The 12,857-nt window shown below is 51.1% G+C and overlaps 1 protein-coding gene across 1 annotated transcript in view; it reads left to right on the top strand.

Annotated features, from left to right (window-relative positions):
• The first annotated feature begins 238 nt into the window (after positions 1-238).
• Positions 239-12,857, top strand: part of PPARGC1B (PPARG coactivator 1 beta) — a 111,394-nt gene continuing 98,775 nt past the window's right edge. The window contains exon 1 of the mRNA XM_059062201.2: positions 239-681. Coding sequence (XP_058918184.1) covers positions 604-681 — 78 coding nt within the window. The 5' untranslated portion in view covers positions 239-603. The remainder of the gene's footprint in view (positions 682-12,857) is intronic.

The raw sequence follows: 12,857 nt of genomic DNA, 5'->3' as shown, positions 1-12,857 counted from the left end.
TTTAAAGCCACTCCCTCTGAGGAGTCTTCCTGGATTTCTCCACCTTTGACCTATGGTATCCCTCCCTTTCTGGCCTGCAGCCCGGCATGACAAACTCAAGCCTCCAGGGCAGCCAGACCTGGGCTTTTTCTTCCTGCACTGAATTGCACTGTGACTTCAAACGAGGTCCTCTGCCTTCCCAGGCCTCAGTTTCCCCAGCTGTGCCCAAGCAGGTTGTCTCGAAGGACCCGCCCAGTGCTAACGCAACGTGATTCGCTCTGGCAGGAGCGGTGGGCTGCCTGCATTGCTGCGCAGGCATCGGACTGCCCGCTGGGGCACCGTCACCAGGCTACGGGCGCTTTCCTCCCGGGCAGGGGGCAGCGGACGAGGATCGCGGCGCCAGACGTTGCGCAGAAAAGTGGGGGCGCGACCCCCTGCTGGAGCGGGCACCGCGCGGCCCCGCCCCCGCAGCCAGCTGCCCTGCGGCAGCCGGGGCCCGAGCTCCGCCCTCCTCCTCCCGCCGGCCTCTCTCCCTCCTCCCGCCTCCCTTCCTCGCTCGCTCGCTCCCTCCCCCCAAGCCGGCTCGGCGCTGACTCCGCCGCACGCTGCAGCCGCGGCTGGAAGATGGCGGGGAACGACTGCGGCGCGCTGCTGGACGAAGAGCTCTCTTCCTTCTTCCTCAACTATCTCGCCGACACGCAGGTACGGCCAGCAGGGGCCACGGGCCCGGAGCCAGGGCTGCTGAGCTGCGGGGGCTGCCGCCTTAGCCGCGGAGGCCGGGAGGCAGCGGTGGGCGTGTTGGGGGGATCGGGGATTCCAGGCTGCAGAGCCCCCCTTCCGTGCACCCTGCGATGCGCTTCGTTACGGGGACTGGGAGCTGGAGGTCCCCCCGCGCGTGCCGGAGCGTTGGGGGCGCTACGGCCGCTGAGGAGGGTCTAGCCTTCGTTGCTTGGAGTCCGGCCCCCACGCCCGCAGAGCTGGGGGGTTCCGCGCTTCCTTGGGGAGGCTGAGCCGCGCCAAGGTGTGGGGGACCCTTACGCTGGCTCTGGGTGCGGGAGGCGCGCCCTCAGGCTCCCGGCACTTGCTGCCGTACTTTCACGTGGACTTGTGGCCCGGGCATAGGCACTCGCCCCGGTCCCCGGAGTCCCCTGATCCTCCACTCTCGGATACCCCGCGTTCTGCTGCTGCCCCCCCCTCCCAAGGCTCCCCCAAAGCGCCAGCAGCGCGGAGTTCCCTGCCAGTTGCCCGCTGAAGGCATAGGGGTCTGCGGGGCACGTGGACATGCGGGCGGGGATAGAACCTTCCTGGTTTCGCTACCCGGCGGAGCCCCCGGGGGGAAAAGCACGGCCAGATGGGGGCGGAGGACTGTCTGGGGATGCCTGGGTCCCCCTGCGGCGCGCGGCCCCGGTGCGCGCTCGGCGATGCTGGGGGAAGGGAAGGCGAGGCGGCGTCCCGGGCTCTGGCGGCGCCTGGGAGCCCCACCGGAGACACGCGCGTGACAGGAGAGGGTGCCCTGGTGTGCCGGGAGTGGGGGGGGCAAGGAAGCTGGTGACTTGAAGACAGGGGCGGGGGGGTTGCTGCTGGGATAGGGTGCACCGAAAATGTCAGCACAAGGCGTGCGCGCCCCCCACCCCTTCCCCAGTTTTCCCCACCCCATGCCTGTTGCAAGCATAAAGTTTGGCCCCATAGTTAGGGCTTTTTCTACGGCCGCCCCGCTGCGGGTAGCGGGGCGGCTGGGGATGCGGCGGAGCCGAGAATGAGACCCCGGATGCGGGCGCATGCCTGTGCTCCGAGAGGGGCCGCAGGGCGCTCCCGGGCGCGGCTCGCTAGGGCTGGTTTGGTACCTGGAGTCGGAGCGCCGTTGCCGGCTTGTTTTGCATAACACTGGAAGGGAGGGGGAAGTCGGGGGGGCGGGATGTGGGAGGGGAGAGAGGGAAACTTTGCTTCTTGTTATATCTGCCTGTCTTTGGGCGGCAGCAGCTGTCATGGGACCGGGTGGGCGGGGAGAGGCTTGCTAGCTGACTTCTTGCCTTGAGATGCGACTTGGAGGGGACGCAGCAGCCGAGACGTTCAGCTCTGGCGGACTCTGGGTGGCGAGTCCTGGCTGGCTGCTGGAACCGCGCGGCGTGGCGGGGTGTCGCCGAGAGGAAGCCCGCCACGCGCAGGAGAAGGCCGGTCCTCGCCCGCTGCGGACGTTCATGCGTCAGGGAGCCGCGGGGCCTCGTGGTCGGTGGCGGGCCTGCTTGGGTGGGTTCCGGGCAGGGGCCGAAGCGGCTGGTGGCGTGTGATCGCGCTTCTCCAGGCCGGGGGAAGAGTGTGATGAACGGTCTGCGCGCGCGGGTGTGTGTGTTTGTGTGCACACGCCGCGCGCGCCGGGCGCGTACCTTTACCTCTGACGAAACTGCAGTGGAGCTCCCGCGGCGGTCACCGGGCGCAGTCACTCGCCCCGCTCCCATGTCTGCTCCGAAGGCCGATCCCAGCCCTGGCACCACCACGGCGCCCCCAGCCCCCCAGCCGACAGCCTGGGGCCAGGGGCACTGGATGCGGGGTGGACCGAGTTGCCGCTAGGAAAGTTCTGCCCTCGGCCCTCTTGTCTGGGGGTGACTCCAAACCTCTCCCTAAGATGCGAACGAAGGAGGCCTGAAATTGCCAGAGACTTGTTCAGAGACCCATAGCAAAAACTTGTCCGTTTTGGGTTTAACTCCATCCTCTGTGTTCTTTGGCTCACCAATAATTTTTTGCCCTTATAGCCGTCCGGAGTGCCTACCCAGCAGGGATATTTCACCTAAGGAAACTTGAAAATTGGGTAATCAGGTATCAGCAGAAGCAGTGCAGTGAAAGTTAATCCGGGACGTTTTGCTTTTTTTATTTAACCACGTGATAGGCTGAGGCTCTTCTGGTGATCTTTGCCGGCCTAACTTGGGAAATGTAATTGATAGGGGGAGCTTTGCAGCCGCCCCTAGAAGGCTCAAAGAGCCAGCCGGAAGAGGACCTGGGCGGGTCATCGCGTGCCTCCTCATTTTACAGCTGGGGATAGAGGCTGTGAGGGCTGAGCGGCTGGTACAGGACCACGCAGCCAGTGGGTGACAGAGCCATCCAGGGCTCCTGACTCCAGGTCCTGTGTGTTACCTCGAAATAGCACTGGACTTGGAGTCAGAAGGCCTGAGTGGAGTCGCCTTCCCCACTCTCTGGCTGGGTGACCCCAGAGCAAGCCATTTTAACTCTCTGAGCCTTCTTTCCTCCATCTGTCAAATGGGGTTGGTGGCGCCACAAGAGAAGGCCCGCGGTTGCTTGGGGTGAGCACTGTTTGCATGTGAGATGTCTGTTGTTCCTGCAACTTCCTCTCCTCCCCCCAGACCCTCCCTGGCCCTCCCCTCCTCCACTCCCCCTTTGGAAGAGGTGGGGAGAGTGAGTAAAAGTAATTTATCGGCTTTATCCCAAAGACTTGTCTTTGGTGGCTAACCCAGGGTTACATAGAGGGAGGGCTCCTGTTTAGGAGACTTAACTTTTACCCATTCAGGGCAAAGTTCAGAAATTCGGCAGACCAAGGATTGTGAAAGTTTTTTGGAAAGGTTTGGGACATGTTTCCAAAGGACTTTGGATTGGCTTCCCTTTGTCCAGGCTGTGCCCCTTGCCTGCAGTGCCCTCACCCACCATTCCTGCATGGCCCTCTGCTCTAGCAGGCTTCCCCAACCCGGCTTGCCCTGCTTTCTCTAGCCTCTGGTTTTCTTAGTCTGTGTTATACAACCAAGCACTTTGTGTGTGTGTTCTGTGTCCCAGTAAGATTCTGGAACTAGAGTTGTGCCTTTCATCTCTGTGCCCCTGTGGCACCTGTCACCATGCTGAGCTCCTTTGCTCAGCTCTTGGCTAGGCACAGGAATTACAGACAAGGGAAGCTCTCAGGCTGGCTGGGGAGACAGCTGGGCAGAGTATGGGAGAGAGGAATGCAGAGGGCTGCAGCTGTGGGCAATGACTTAGGCTCCAAAGGCCACACAGTAAGCCCACACTAAATATGGGTTGTTTGAAGTCACTTGGGGCATCAATCATAGATGCCCAAAATGTCAGAGTTGGCAGGAACTTTATTTTTAAAAATTCTTTGAATTTTATTTATTTATTTTTTATACAGCAGGTTCTTATTACTTATCTATGTTATGCATATTAGTGTATATATATCAGTCCCAATCTCCCAATTCATCCCACCACCACCACCACCCCAGAGTTGGCAGGAACTTTAAATCATTAAGTCCAACCTGTTATCATTTAAAAATATTTAATTATAGAATTGTTGGGAGATACTGGCATGCCTAAAGAAAAAAATTGAAAATATGTAATCTTACCCAAACATAACCACTCTTAATTTTTATATATATTTTCTGACTTTTTCCTATTGACTCCTATGGATTATATCTTTTGTACAAAAATGGAGTCATTCTTTACATACTAATTGTAACTTGGAATCTCACTGTTGTAGCTTGCTTTTTTTTTTTGTCCTCCAAACAATACGCTGTCACTGTCTTTCCACATCAACAAGTATTCTACTTAATATCTTAATGGTTATATAATATTAAGGGTTGAACCATAATGCATTTAATCTATCCTTTATTGTTAGTCATTTAAGTAGTTTATAATTTTTTTTTTTTTTTTTGCTTTTGTAAGCCATGCTGAAATGAATATCTTTGCATATGTCTTTTCTTCATTTGAATTCCTAGAAATGAAATTACTCTGTCAAAGGAACTATGCAGGCGTTTGGTAAACACATTTCTGGATTGCCTTCTAGAAAGATTGTGCTAATTTCACACCAGCATTGTGTGGGAATGCCTGGTTCCTCATACCCCGATAACTCTTGGTATTTTAATTGTTTTTCATTTTTACCAGTCTGTTCATCAATAAATTTTGTCACCTTGTTTTAATGTGCATTTCTTTGATGACTTGTGATGCTGAACCTTTTCCCCATATGATTATGGGCCATTTGTGGTTCTGTTCTGTGAAATGTTGTATTGGTGAACTTGGCCCATTTTTTCAATTGGTATTCTATCTCCTCATTGTTCTAAGACTGGATCCGAGCACCCAGAAGGGGCTCATGCCGCATGGAGAATTGGGAAAATGCGTTGACTAATGTTGACTTGCTAAGTCTGGAGTATTGCTGCCTCCACAGCCCTTAAGCCAGGGTTAACTTCTTTTCCAAGTCAGGGTTCTGGCCATCTATAGGGGCAGGTTGAAGTGAATCTTTTGCTGGGTGCCTTTACCTACTCTTCACCTGTGTGAGACCCAGGGGAGTAACTTTTTCACCTCCAGAGGTCCAGGGTTCACTTTCACTGGGGCTTCCTGGCTGGTGCTAATGATCAGGATGCCTGTGAAACCCGGGAAAGGCAATGGCCCAGCAACTGGGCCCTGGGGGCTTATATTTCCCCTTCACCCTAGGGCCCTCCTCTCCCCAGCTGGTGCAGGCCAGCCAGAAGCTTCATCATTGCCAAAAAAGGTGAGTCACCCTTTTCTTTTCTGTCTCTGGAACAATAGAAGGAATACTGGTTTGAGTCAGAAGCAGCCTTGCAAATGGGAGCTTGGATTTGGGCTTAGAAGTGAGTCCCTAGTACGAGCACTGCAGTATTGATGGCTGTCTCCTATGACGATGCATCATCGTCATCATCAATGCAATTTATTGAGTATCCTCTATGTGCTATGTGCTCTACTGAGCCTTCTATTTGCATTATTACATTTCATTCTCATAAAGATTCTACAAAGTGTAGGTGCTGTTATTCCCATTTTACAGATGAGGCATTTACAGTTTCAGAAAACGCACTGACTTGCTGAAGACGATCTACCTACATTACCTCGGAGTAAATGGAAGAGCCAGGATCAGTGGGCAAGGTCCCTAGACCTCTTGACTCCAAGTTCCATGAAGACAGGGACTACTCTCTTTCTGTTCATAGTTGTTTTCCAGCACCTTGAGCAAATGAAGGCCAATTGTAGAGAGAGAAGGCAGAACTCATAAGTCTCTCTGCTTCTCTAGGCCTCTGTTCCTCAGTCTATGAAATGGGGATATTAGGCTCTAACTCTCAGGTTTGGGAATTAAATAATCGAATGTATAGAAAATGAGCATCCAACTGCTGTTCACAAAACTTGGAATCTTTCTCTCTCTGAAACACTTAAGAAGGGCAAGAGCAAGGATGGAACTGACTCCCGCCCAAGCAACCTTTTCTCTGCAGGAAAGGGAAGCATAGTTCTTGTGATATAAGGGTGGAGGGAAACCAAATAAAGTCATTTAGAAGAGAATGAGCAGTGTTGTTTACTGTCTCTACTCTTCCAACATAGTTGAATGCCTCACATACATCCTGTGGACACTCAGCTGATAAGGAATCAATTGGATTGGACTGACCTTTCTTTTCCTCTCTCTGACTCTGGTCTAGGTCCTTGTCCATTGACAACTGGATTCCTGCATTTACTACCAAACAGGTCTTTGCCACACCAGGCTTTGCCCTCTCTTACTTGTCCTCAGCCTTGATGGCAGATCAGTCCTCCTAGAGTACATATCTGATGTCACTCCCTTGCTCACACATCACCCATGGCTCCCCAGTACTTTAAAATTAAAGGCCAAAGTTTAGCTTCATGTGCAGGGGCCTTCAGGTACTTGAAGTTGGAGAGTTAGGCCCCTGACTTCATCCTGAGTTGTCTGCTTTCCCTTTGGGATCCTGGTCCGCCCCAGGCTATGTCATGAATCTTCTTCCAGGAAACGTTGGCTCATGCAGCTGTTTTCTATCTCCTCTGTCTCCATTTCCACTATTTCCATTATTTCTCCTGCAAGATTCAGCTCTCATGCCATCATTTTGGTGACGCCTTCTCACCTCCAGGTACCACTGCTCCATCCCACGTGTGGTAGGGAGCACCCTGAAGCCTAGCTGGGTTTGAGTCCTGGTTCTGTGATTTACCAGCCGTGAGAGCTTTGGTGGGTCACGTGACTTCTCCCAACTTACATTTCCTCATGTGTAAAGGTAACGATAAATAGTACTTCCCTGATAAAGCTGTTTTGAGGAGTCAATGAGACTCAAAGGACAAAATGGATTTAAAGCACCTCACACAATGCATGGCATAGAAGCACCCAATAATAGATGCATCTCTTCTAACATAGGTCTTGTTAAATGTTTAGGAAATCACTCCAGATTGTTCAGCTCTATGAGGGCAAGGATTTTTGTTCACTTCATTGACCATTTTTTCCCCCAATGAATAGACAAGTGCCTGGAACACAGCTCAGAATCCTCACTGAGTGAACAAATGAGCTAGACTATGAGCCTCTTCAGAGCATGTGTTCCTGAGAAGAGACAGACTAATAAAACGCTTGTGGAATGACCTGAAAGGTCCTCTCCAGGCCCCCATCCCTGCCATTTTAATATATTCATAGTTTACCCACGTTTCAAACCCCAGGTCACACCTGACCGCTCTGGAAGGCCTGTGAAGCACACTGTACTGCCTCTTCCACTGAGGTGGAGGGTGCCACTTACTATCTACTGGTGCCTGCGTGTTTTCTTTTCTTTTTTTTTTTTGGCTGCTCGGCATGCGTGATCTTACTTCCCTGACCAGGATCGAACTCGTGCCCCCTGCAGTGGGAACTCGGAGAGTTTTAACCACTGAACCGCTCGGGAAGTCCCTGCCTGCATGTATGCGTTTAACCCTACAACTAGGATGACAGCTCAGGGAGGGCAAGAAAAAATAATTTTTATCCTGGTCTAGCATTGTGGTTACCCATTAAGCAGACAAGTTTTTGAGCAGAAGAATGTTCTGTATGATTAGGTGTCAGGTTCTCTGCAAAGAACTTTGTATTATAAACATTTTACGATGGAAAATGTCGAACGTACACAGCAGAAGCCAGTGGTGGGAAGGGAATAGGGAATCTCCATGCCCCCGACACCCAGATTCAGCCATTTTGGACCAGGGGCCACTCTTGTTCATCCATCCACAGAACACATGTCATCTATGGCTGTTTCAGTGTGTATCTGTGAAGAGACTTGAGTACTGTTGCATGAGTTTCTTCCAGTAATGGTGAGGTTGCTTCTGTTACCCTCGTTTTGTAAGTGATGAACTTGAGACACAGGGGTTAAGTCATTCAGGGTCTTGGAGCTAGTGAGTGTCTAACCTGGGATCTGAACGTTGGTCCTTGAGCAGCTCCCTCTCCTCAGCTTGGGAGGGATCTTAGAGTGCATCAGATCTACCCCTGCCTTTCCCTGAAGAAGGGACACTGGGGCACAGGAGAAGAAGCCATCTTGTTGGAAGAAGCTCAGGTCTCTGACTCTCTGACTAGTTCTTTTCCAGTCTCAGGACTTGAGGGGAGGGTGGGTCTTGGGCCTCAGAGAGGAACAGGGTGATAGTCCTTGGAGAGACACTGCTGCCCAGGGTGGCTGGGCTTTGTGGTGGCTGTTGGACCCTGGGGTGCAGTCCATCACCACCCTGGGCAGGCTGTACGTTCTTCCTGCTCTCACTGTTCCTAAACCCCAGAGGCCTCACCCACTTCCCTTGCAGTTGACCTTGGTTTTGTCATTAGGTGCTGAGGACCATCCCTTGAGGGAGACAGGGCTGCAGGGTTTGGAGTTGACAGAGCTGAGAGGAGGGGCCTGGCCTGAAGTTACACAGCTAGTTCATGGTGGCAGCAAGACTCCTGGGCTCCCCGCCCTGCTCTTTCCTTAGGGAAGAGCCTGAGTAGCAGCTCAGGTCTAGAACAGGAGACCAGAGAGACTTTTACAAGTGATTGGCAAAGTCATTGATTAATTATCCCCAAAGGCCTGTAATTACTGCTCAGTCTTTTAGGAAAGAAAACAAATGTTTTCTCTAATTATTTGTTTCAGTGGCTGAGAGGGCTTTGAATCCTAGGATTGTACTATGTTTGGGGCAAGCCCTGTGGCCTTTGGCACAAAATTTCTTTGTGCCTCAGCATTTTTATCTAGGAAATAGGACTGATACTAGCAGATACCTTAAGGGGTTTTAGGAAAGGCTATTTGAGATGATGCCTGTAAAATGTTTCGAAATGCTCAATAAATGGGAGCCATTGTTAATAATAAAAACAGGCAAATATAATTCAGATCTTGCTACTTATCTTCCCACTGAACTCTTGATCCTTGATCCTGTCTTAGCCTTGAGGTTCCTAGTACTATGATTTCCTTTCCCCTGTACTTCTGGGGGGACTGAAGAGGAATCCCATCCAGCCTTAGCCAGGTGTTCCAATGCGACTTTTAGGAAAGCAAATCCAGTTAGATGCTGCTTGAGGAGGAGAAGAAATATCAGATAGTGATTAAGAACTCTGGGCTTTGGAATTTAACTGCCAAGGGTTTAAATCAGCATTCTACCATTTACTAGCTGTGTGACCTTGAGCAAGTGTCTTAACCTCTGACCCCAGTTGCCTCATTCATGCAAAATTGGGGATAATTATAGTATGTTCTTAGGATAACTGCAGAAGATAAATATGCCTGCCACATTGCCTGACATATAGCAAGCACCCAATAAATGGTAGCCCTCTGTGAAGATGATGATGGTAATTATGTAAATACAACAAGGTAAACTTGAGCTTTCAGGGAGTTGGGAGTGCCTTAGAGACCATCTTTCTCAATGCCCTTACCTTGAAGTAAAGAAACAGGGAACAGGCCAGGGAAAGCCTTCAGATCACCCATCAGAGGCAGGACAGGACCCCTGGCTGCTATCTGCGTGGCGAGGGCTGGCTCTGCATAGCAGGGACTCGGCTGTCTGGGACCCACTGTCTGGGAACTCAGCCGGGAGAGCCCTGCTTGGCTGAGATGGATGCTCCCCGGCAGCTCTGCCGCCGAGTTTTTTTCCTTGTGCTTGCCTGGCAGAACAGAGTCATTTAGCAGAGGGAGAGCGAGGAGACATTAGAAACCAGGCCCTGAGCAGTTGCAGCAGCCGGCCCACGAGTGGCTCCCTGATGTTGCCATGGCAAACAGCCTTGGCAACGTGGCTGCTTGAGCCTTTATTTCTGGTCTCAGGCTCCTCTCAGAGAAGTGTGGTACCCAGGACACTGGTGAAGGCCCTGACCTGGTTCTTTGGCACTGAGGATGGCTCAGCCTCCATGCTGCTAGTAACCCCAGGCCCCAGCAGCCCCTGCTCAAAACATCTGCAGGCCCACCCCTCAATGACCTGCAGAATCAAGCTCCTTGGTATGGCATTCAGAGCCTCAGATGCCTACCCATTTCTCCATCATTCCATACATCCATCCATCCGTCCATCTGTCCATCCACTCATCCGGTACTATTGATCATGCAACACTGTACCCATTGCCGCAAGAGTAGAACAATATATTATTTTTAACGTGGATCCTGATGTTAGGTATTCCTCCTCTTCAACCATATCCTTCAACCGTGACGGTGATGAGAATAGTTAACAACTGCTAACCCTCTCAAGCAACAGCATTTAATCTCAGAGGAACCCCATGAAGGGGTCCCCACTGTTACCCCCATTTTACAGTTGGGTAGACTGAGGCTGACTCCCCATTTTGAGGTGCTGGCACTGTTCTGCAATTCCTTCCCTATACCTGGTAACCACTAGGGCCCCTACCATGAGGTATCTATTGCCCCTCCCAATCTCCAACAGCATCCTTCAAGGCCAGCTTGAGTGCTGCCTCCCCTAATCCTTCTCTGAGAAGTTCCCCCTTTTTGCTCTGTGATCCCACAGTCTATGGCAGACATTTGCATGTCCTGCCTTCACTCTGTATTCTGTCACCCTGATTCGTTTATATCTGCCCCTCAGCCACTCCAAAACAAAACACACAGGGAAACTGGCTATAAGGGAGAGCTTTGAATGTCCTGGTGAGAAGTCAGCAAAGATTTTTGTTAGTAGTATTTATAACAGTAACCATAGAAGATAGGTAACATTTAATGACCACTTACCTTTGTGTATGTGTTTATTCTTTACTGTTCTCTCTTCTGTAAGCAGTCAGGACCAGAGCTCCCTAAGGAGAGGAGTCTCGTCAGGCTGGTTCAGCATCAAATCTCCCAATGCCTGGACAGTGGCTGGCACACTGTAGACCCCCAGTAAATATTTGTTGAATGACTAAATGAATGAACAAATGCTGTTTGATCTTTCAGGAAAGTCACCAGTCATTTGCCTGGCCCCAGAAGCTCCTTCTCTGCGCTTGGAGCTAGAATGTGTGGGTGAGGGGTGTGTGTGGGGATTGTACTGGTCCCCACAAGGGCCCCACTGCCATCTCCAAGATAAGCCTTGCACACAAAGGAATCAAAGGCAAACATTTTTTTGGAGCCTCTAGAAACCCCTATCAGAACGCACCTCCAGTGGGCAGGTCTTTGTGGAATGTTAAACCACGGGTTAGGAATCCAGTCTGTTACAGGGCGTTGCTCTGGCCCAACTCGGGAGGGGCTTAAAGCTTTAGGAGTCTCTGGTATCTACAGGGAGGGATTTGGGACAGTCAAATGTCCCTACGCCTTCCAGGGAGATTGAAACCAATACCTTACACTGGGCCTCATGGCCATTGCCCAGCCGCTTTTTCCAGAGGGACTGGGCAAGCTAGCCTCCACTGTGGAGGAAGCAAGTGGGGAGGGAATCCAGGGAGGTAAAGGCGAGGAGGGATCACTCAGGGACCAAGGACTGTACTCTCCAGCCCAAAATGATTAACTCTAAGCCATATGCATCATTCCTTGCTCAGAATCCCCTCAAGACTCAGTCTGTTCCACAGAAGATCACTCCTTACCCTTCCTGCCTAGGGCCAATTCACTCTTCCTTTACACACAATTCTTACAAGCTTGGCAGTCTTGTCCATGCCTCAGGACATTAGAAGCAGCAAACCAGTTTTGTTAGCATGTGTCCGTGCAAGCGTTCGGTTCCACCGGAGACAGAAACAGGTGGACTCAGCACTGAAAACCACTTGGGGCCTTTTAGTGAAGGGGCGAGGAGGCCCCTTGTTTTTTTTTTTTTTTTTTAAATAACCACTATTTTTGGGTAATTTAATGATTTTTTAAAATTTATTTTTATCTTTGGCTGCGTTGGGTCTTCGTCGCGCGCGGGCTTTCTCTAGTTGCGGCGAGCTGGGGCTACTCTTCGTTGTGGTGCGCGGGCTTCTCATTGCGGTGGCTTCTCTTGTGGAGCACAGGTTCTAGGTGTGCGAGCTTCAGTAGTTGTGGCACACGGGCTCTAGTTGTGGCTCGCGGGCTCAATAGTTGTGGCGCACGGGCTTAGTTGCTCCGCAGCATGTGGGATCTTCCCGCACCAGGGCTCGAACCCATGACCCCTGCATTGGCATGTGGATTCTTAACCACTGCGCCACCAGGGAAGCCCAGGCCCCTTGTTCTGAATACATTACTGTACAAAAGTACAAAGCTAATGCATGGTAGAGACAGCGTGTCATCCCTGAGGAAAGGTATATTCTGATCAGTGTTCTCTGTTCAAGGGAGTAAGAAAGTGAAATGTATTTTGGTGTTACCGTCTAAAATAGGAAGTCTGTGAAAAGCAGGAAAAGTTTCAAAGTTATCTATTGATATAAACTCTGCTCTTGTGAGCACACATTATTTCTTGATAATGCCAGATGAAGAAGGAGTTAGTCTAGCCATAAAAGTTTCTTTGAAAGTTGGTGCAGTCTCCTCTGGTGAGATGTTGTCTTTTGGGTTTCCAAGGCTGCATGGAGTAGTAGAAAGAGCCTGTGACAAATGCTGCATGGCTTCAAGAAACCGTGTAAACTCGTGATGAATGAGAGCAGACTGTCTGGTTTAGATCTTAGCTTTATGACTATTAGCTGTGTGACCCAAGGAGTTAGCCGCTCTGTGCTCTAGTTAGCCAGCTCCCAAATGGGAATAATAATAGCTTCTAACCTGCCAGAATTGGTAGAACTAATCAGTAGTTCTCAGCCATGAGTGCATATCAGAATCATCAGT

Source organism: Kogia breviceps, chromosome 4 (assembly GCF_026419965.1).
Source record: "Kogia breviceps isolate mKogBre1 chromosome 4, mKogBre1 haplotype 1, whole genome shotgun sequence".
Lineage (NCBI taxonomy): Eukaryota > Metazoa > Chordata > Mammalia > Artiodactyla > Physeteridae > Kogia > Kogia breviceps.
The sequence above is the reverse complement of the archived record's forward strand: the minus strand, read 5'-3'. Positions and strand labels throughout refer to the sequence as shown.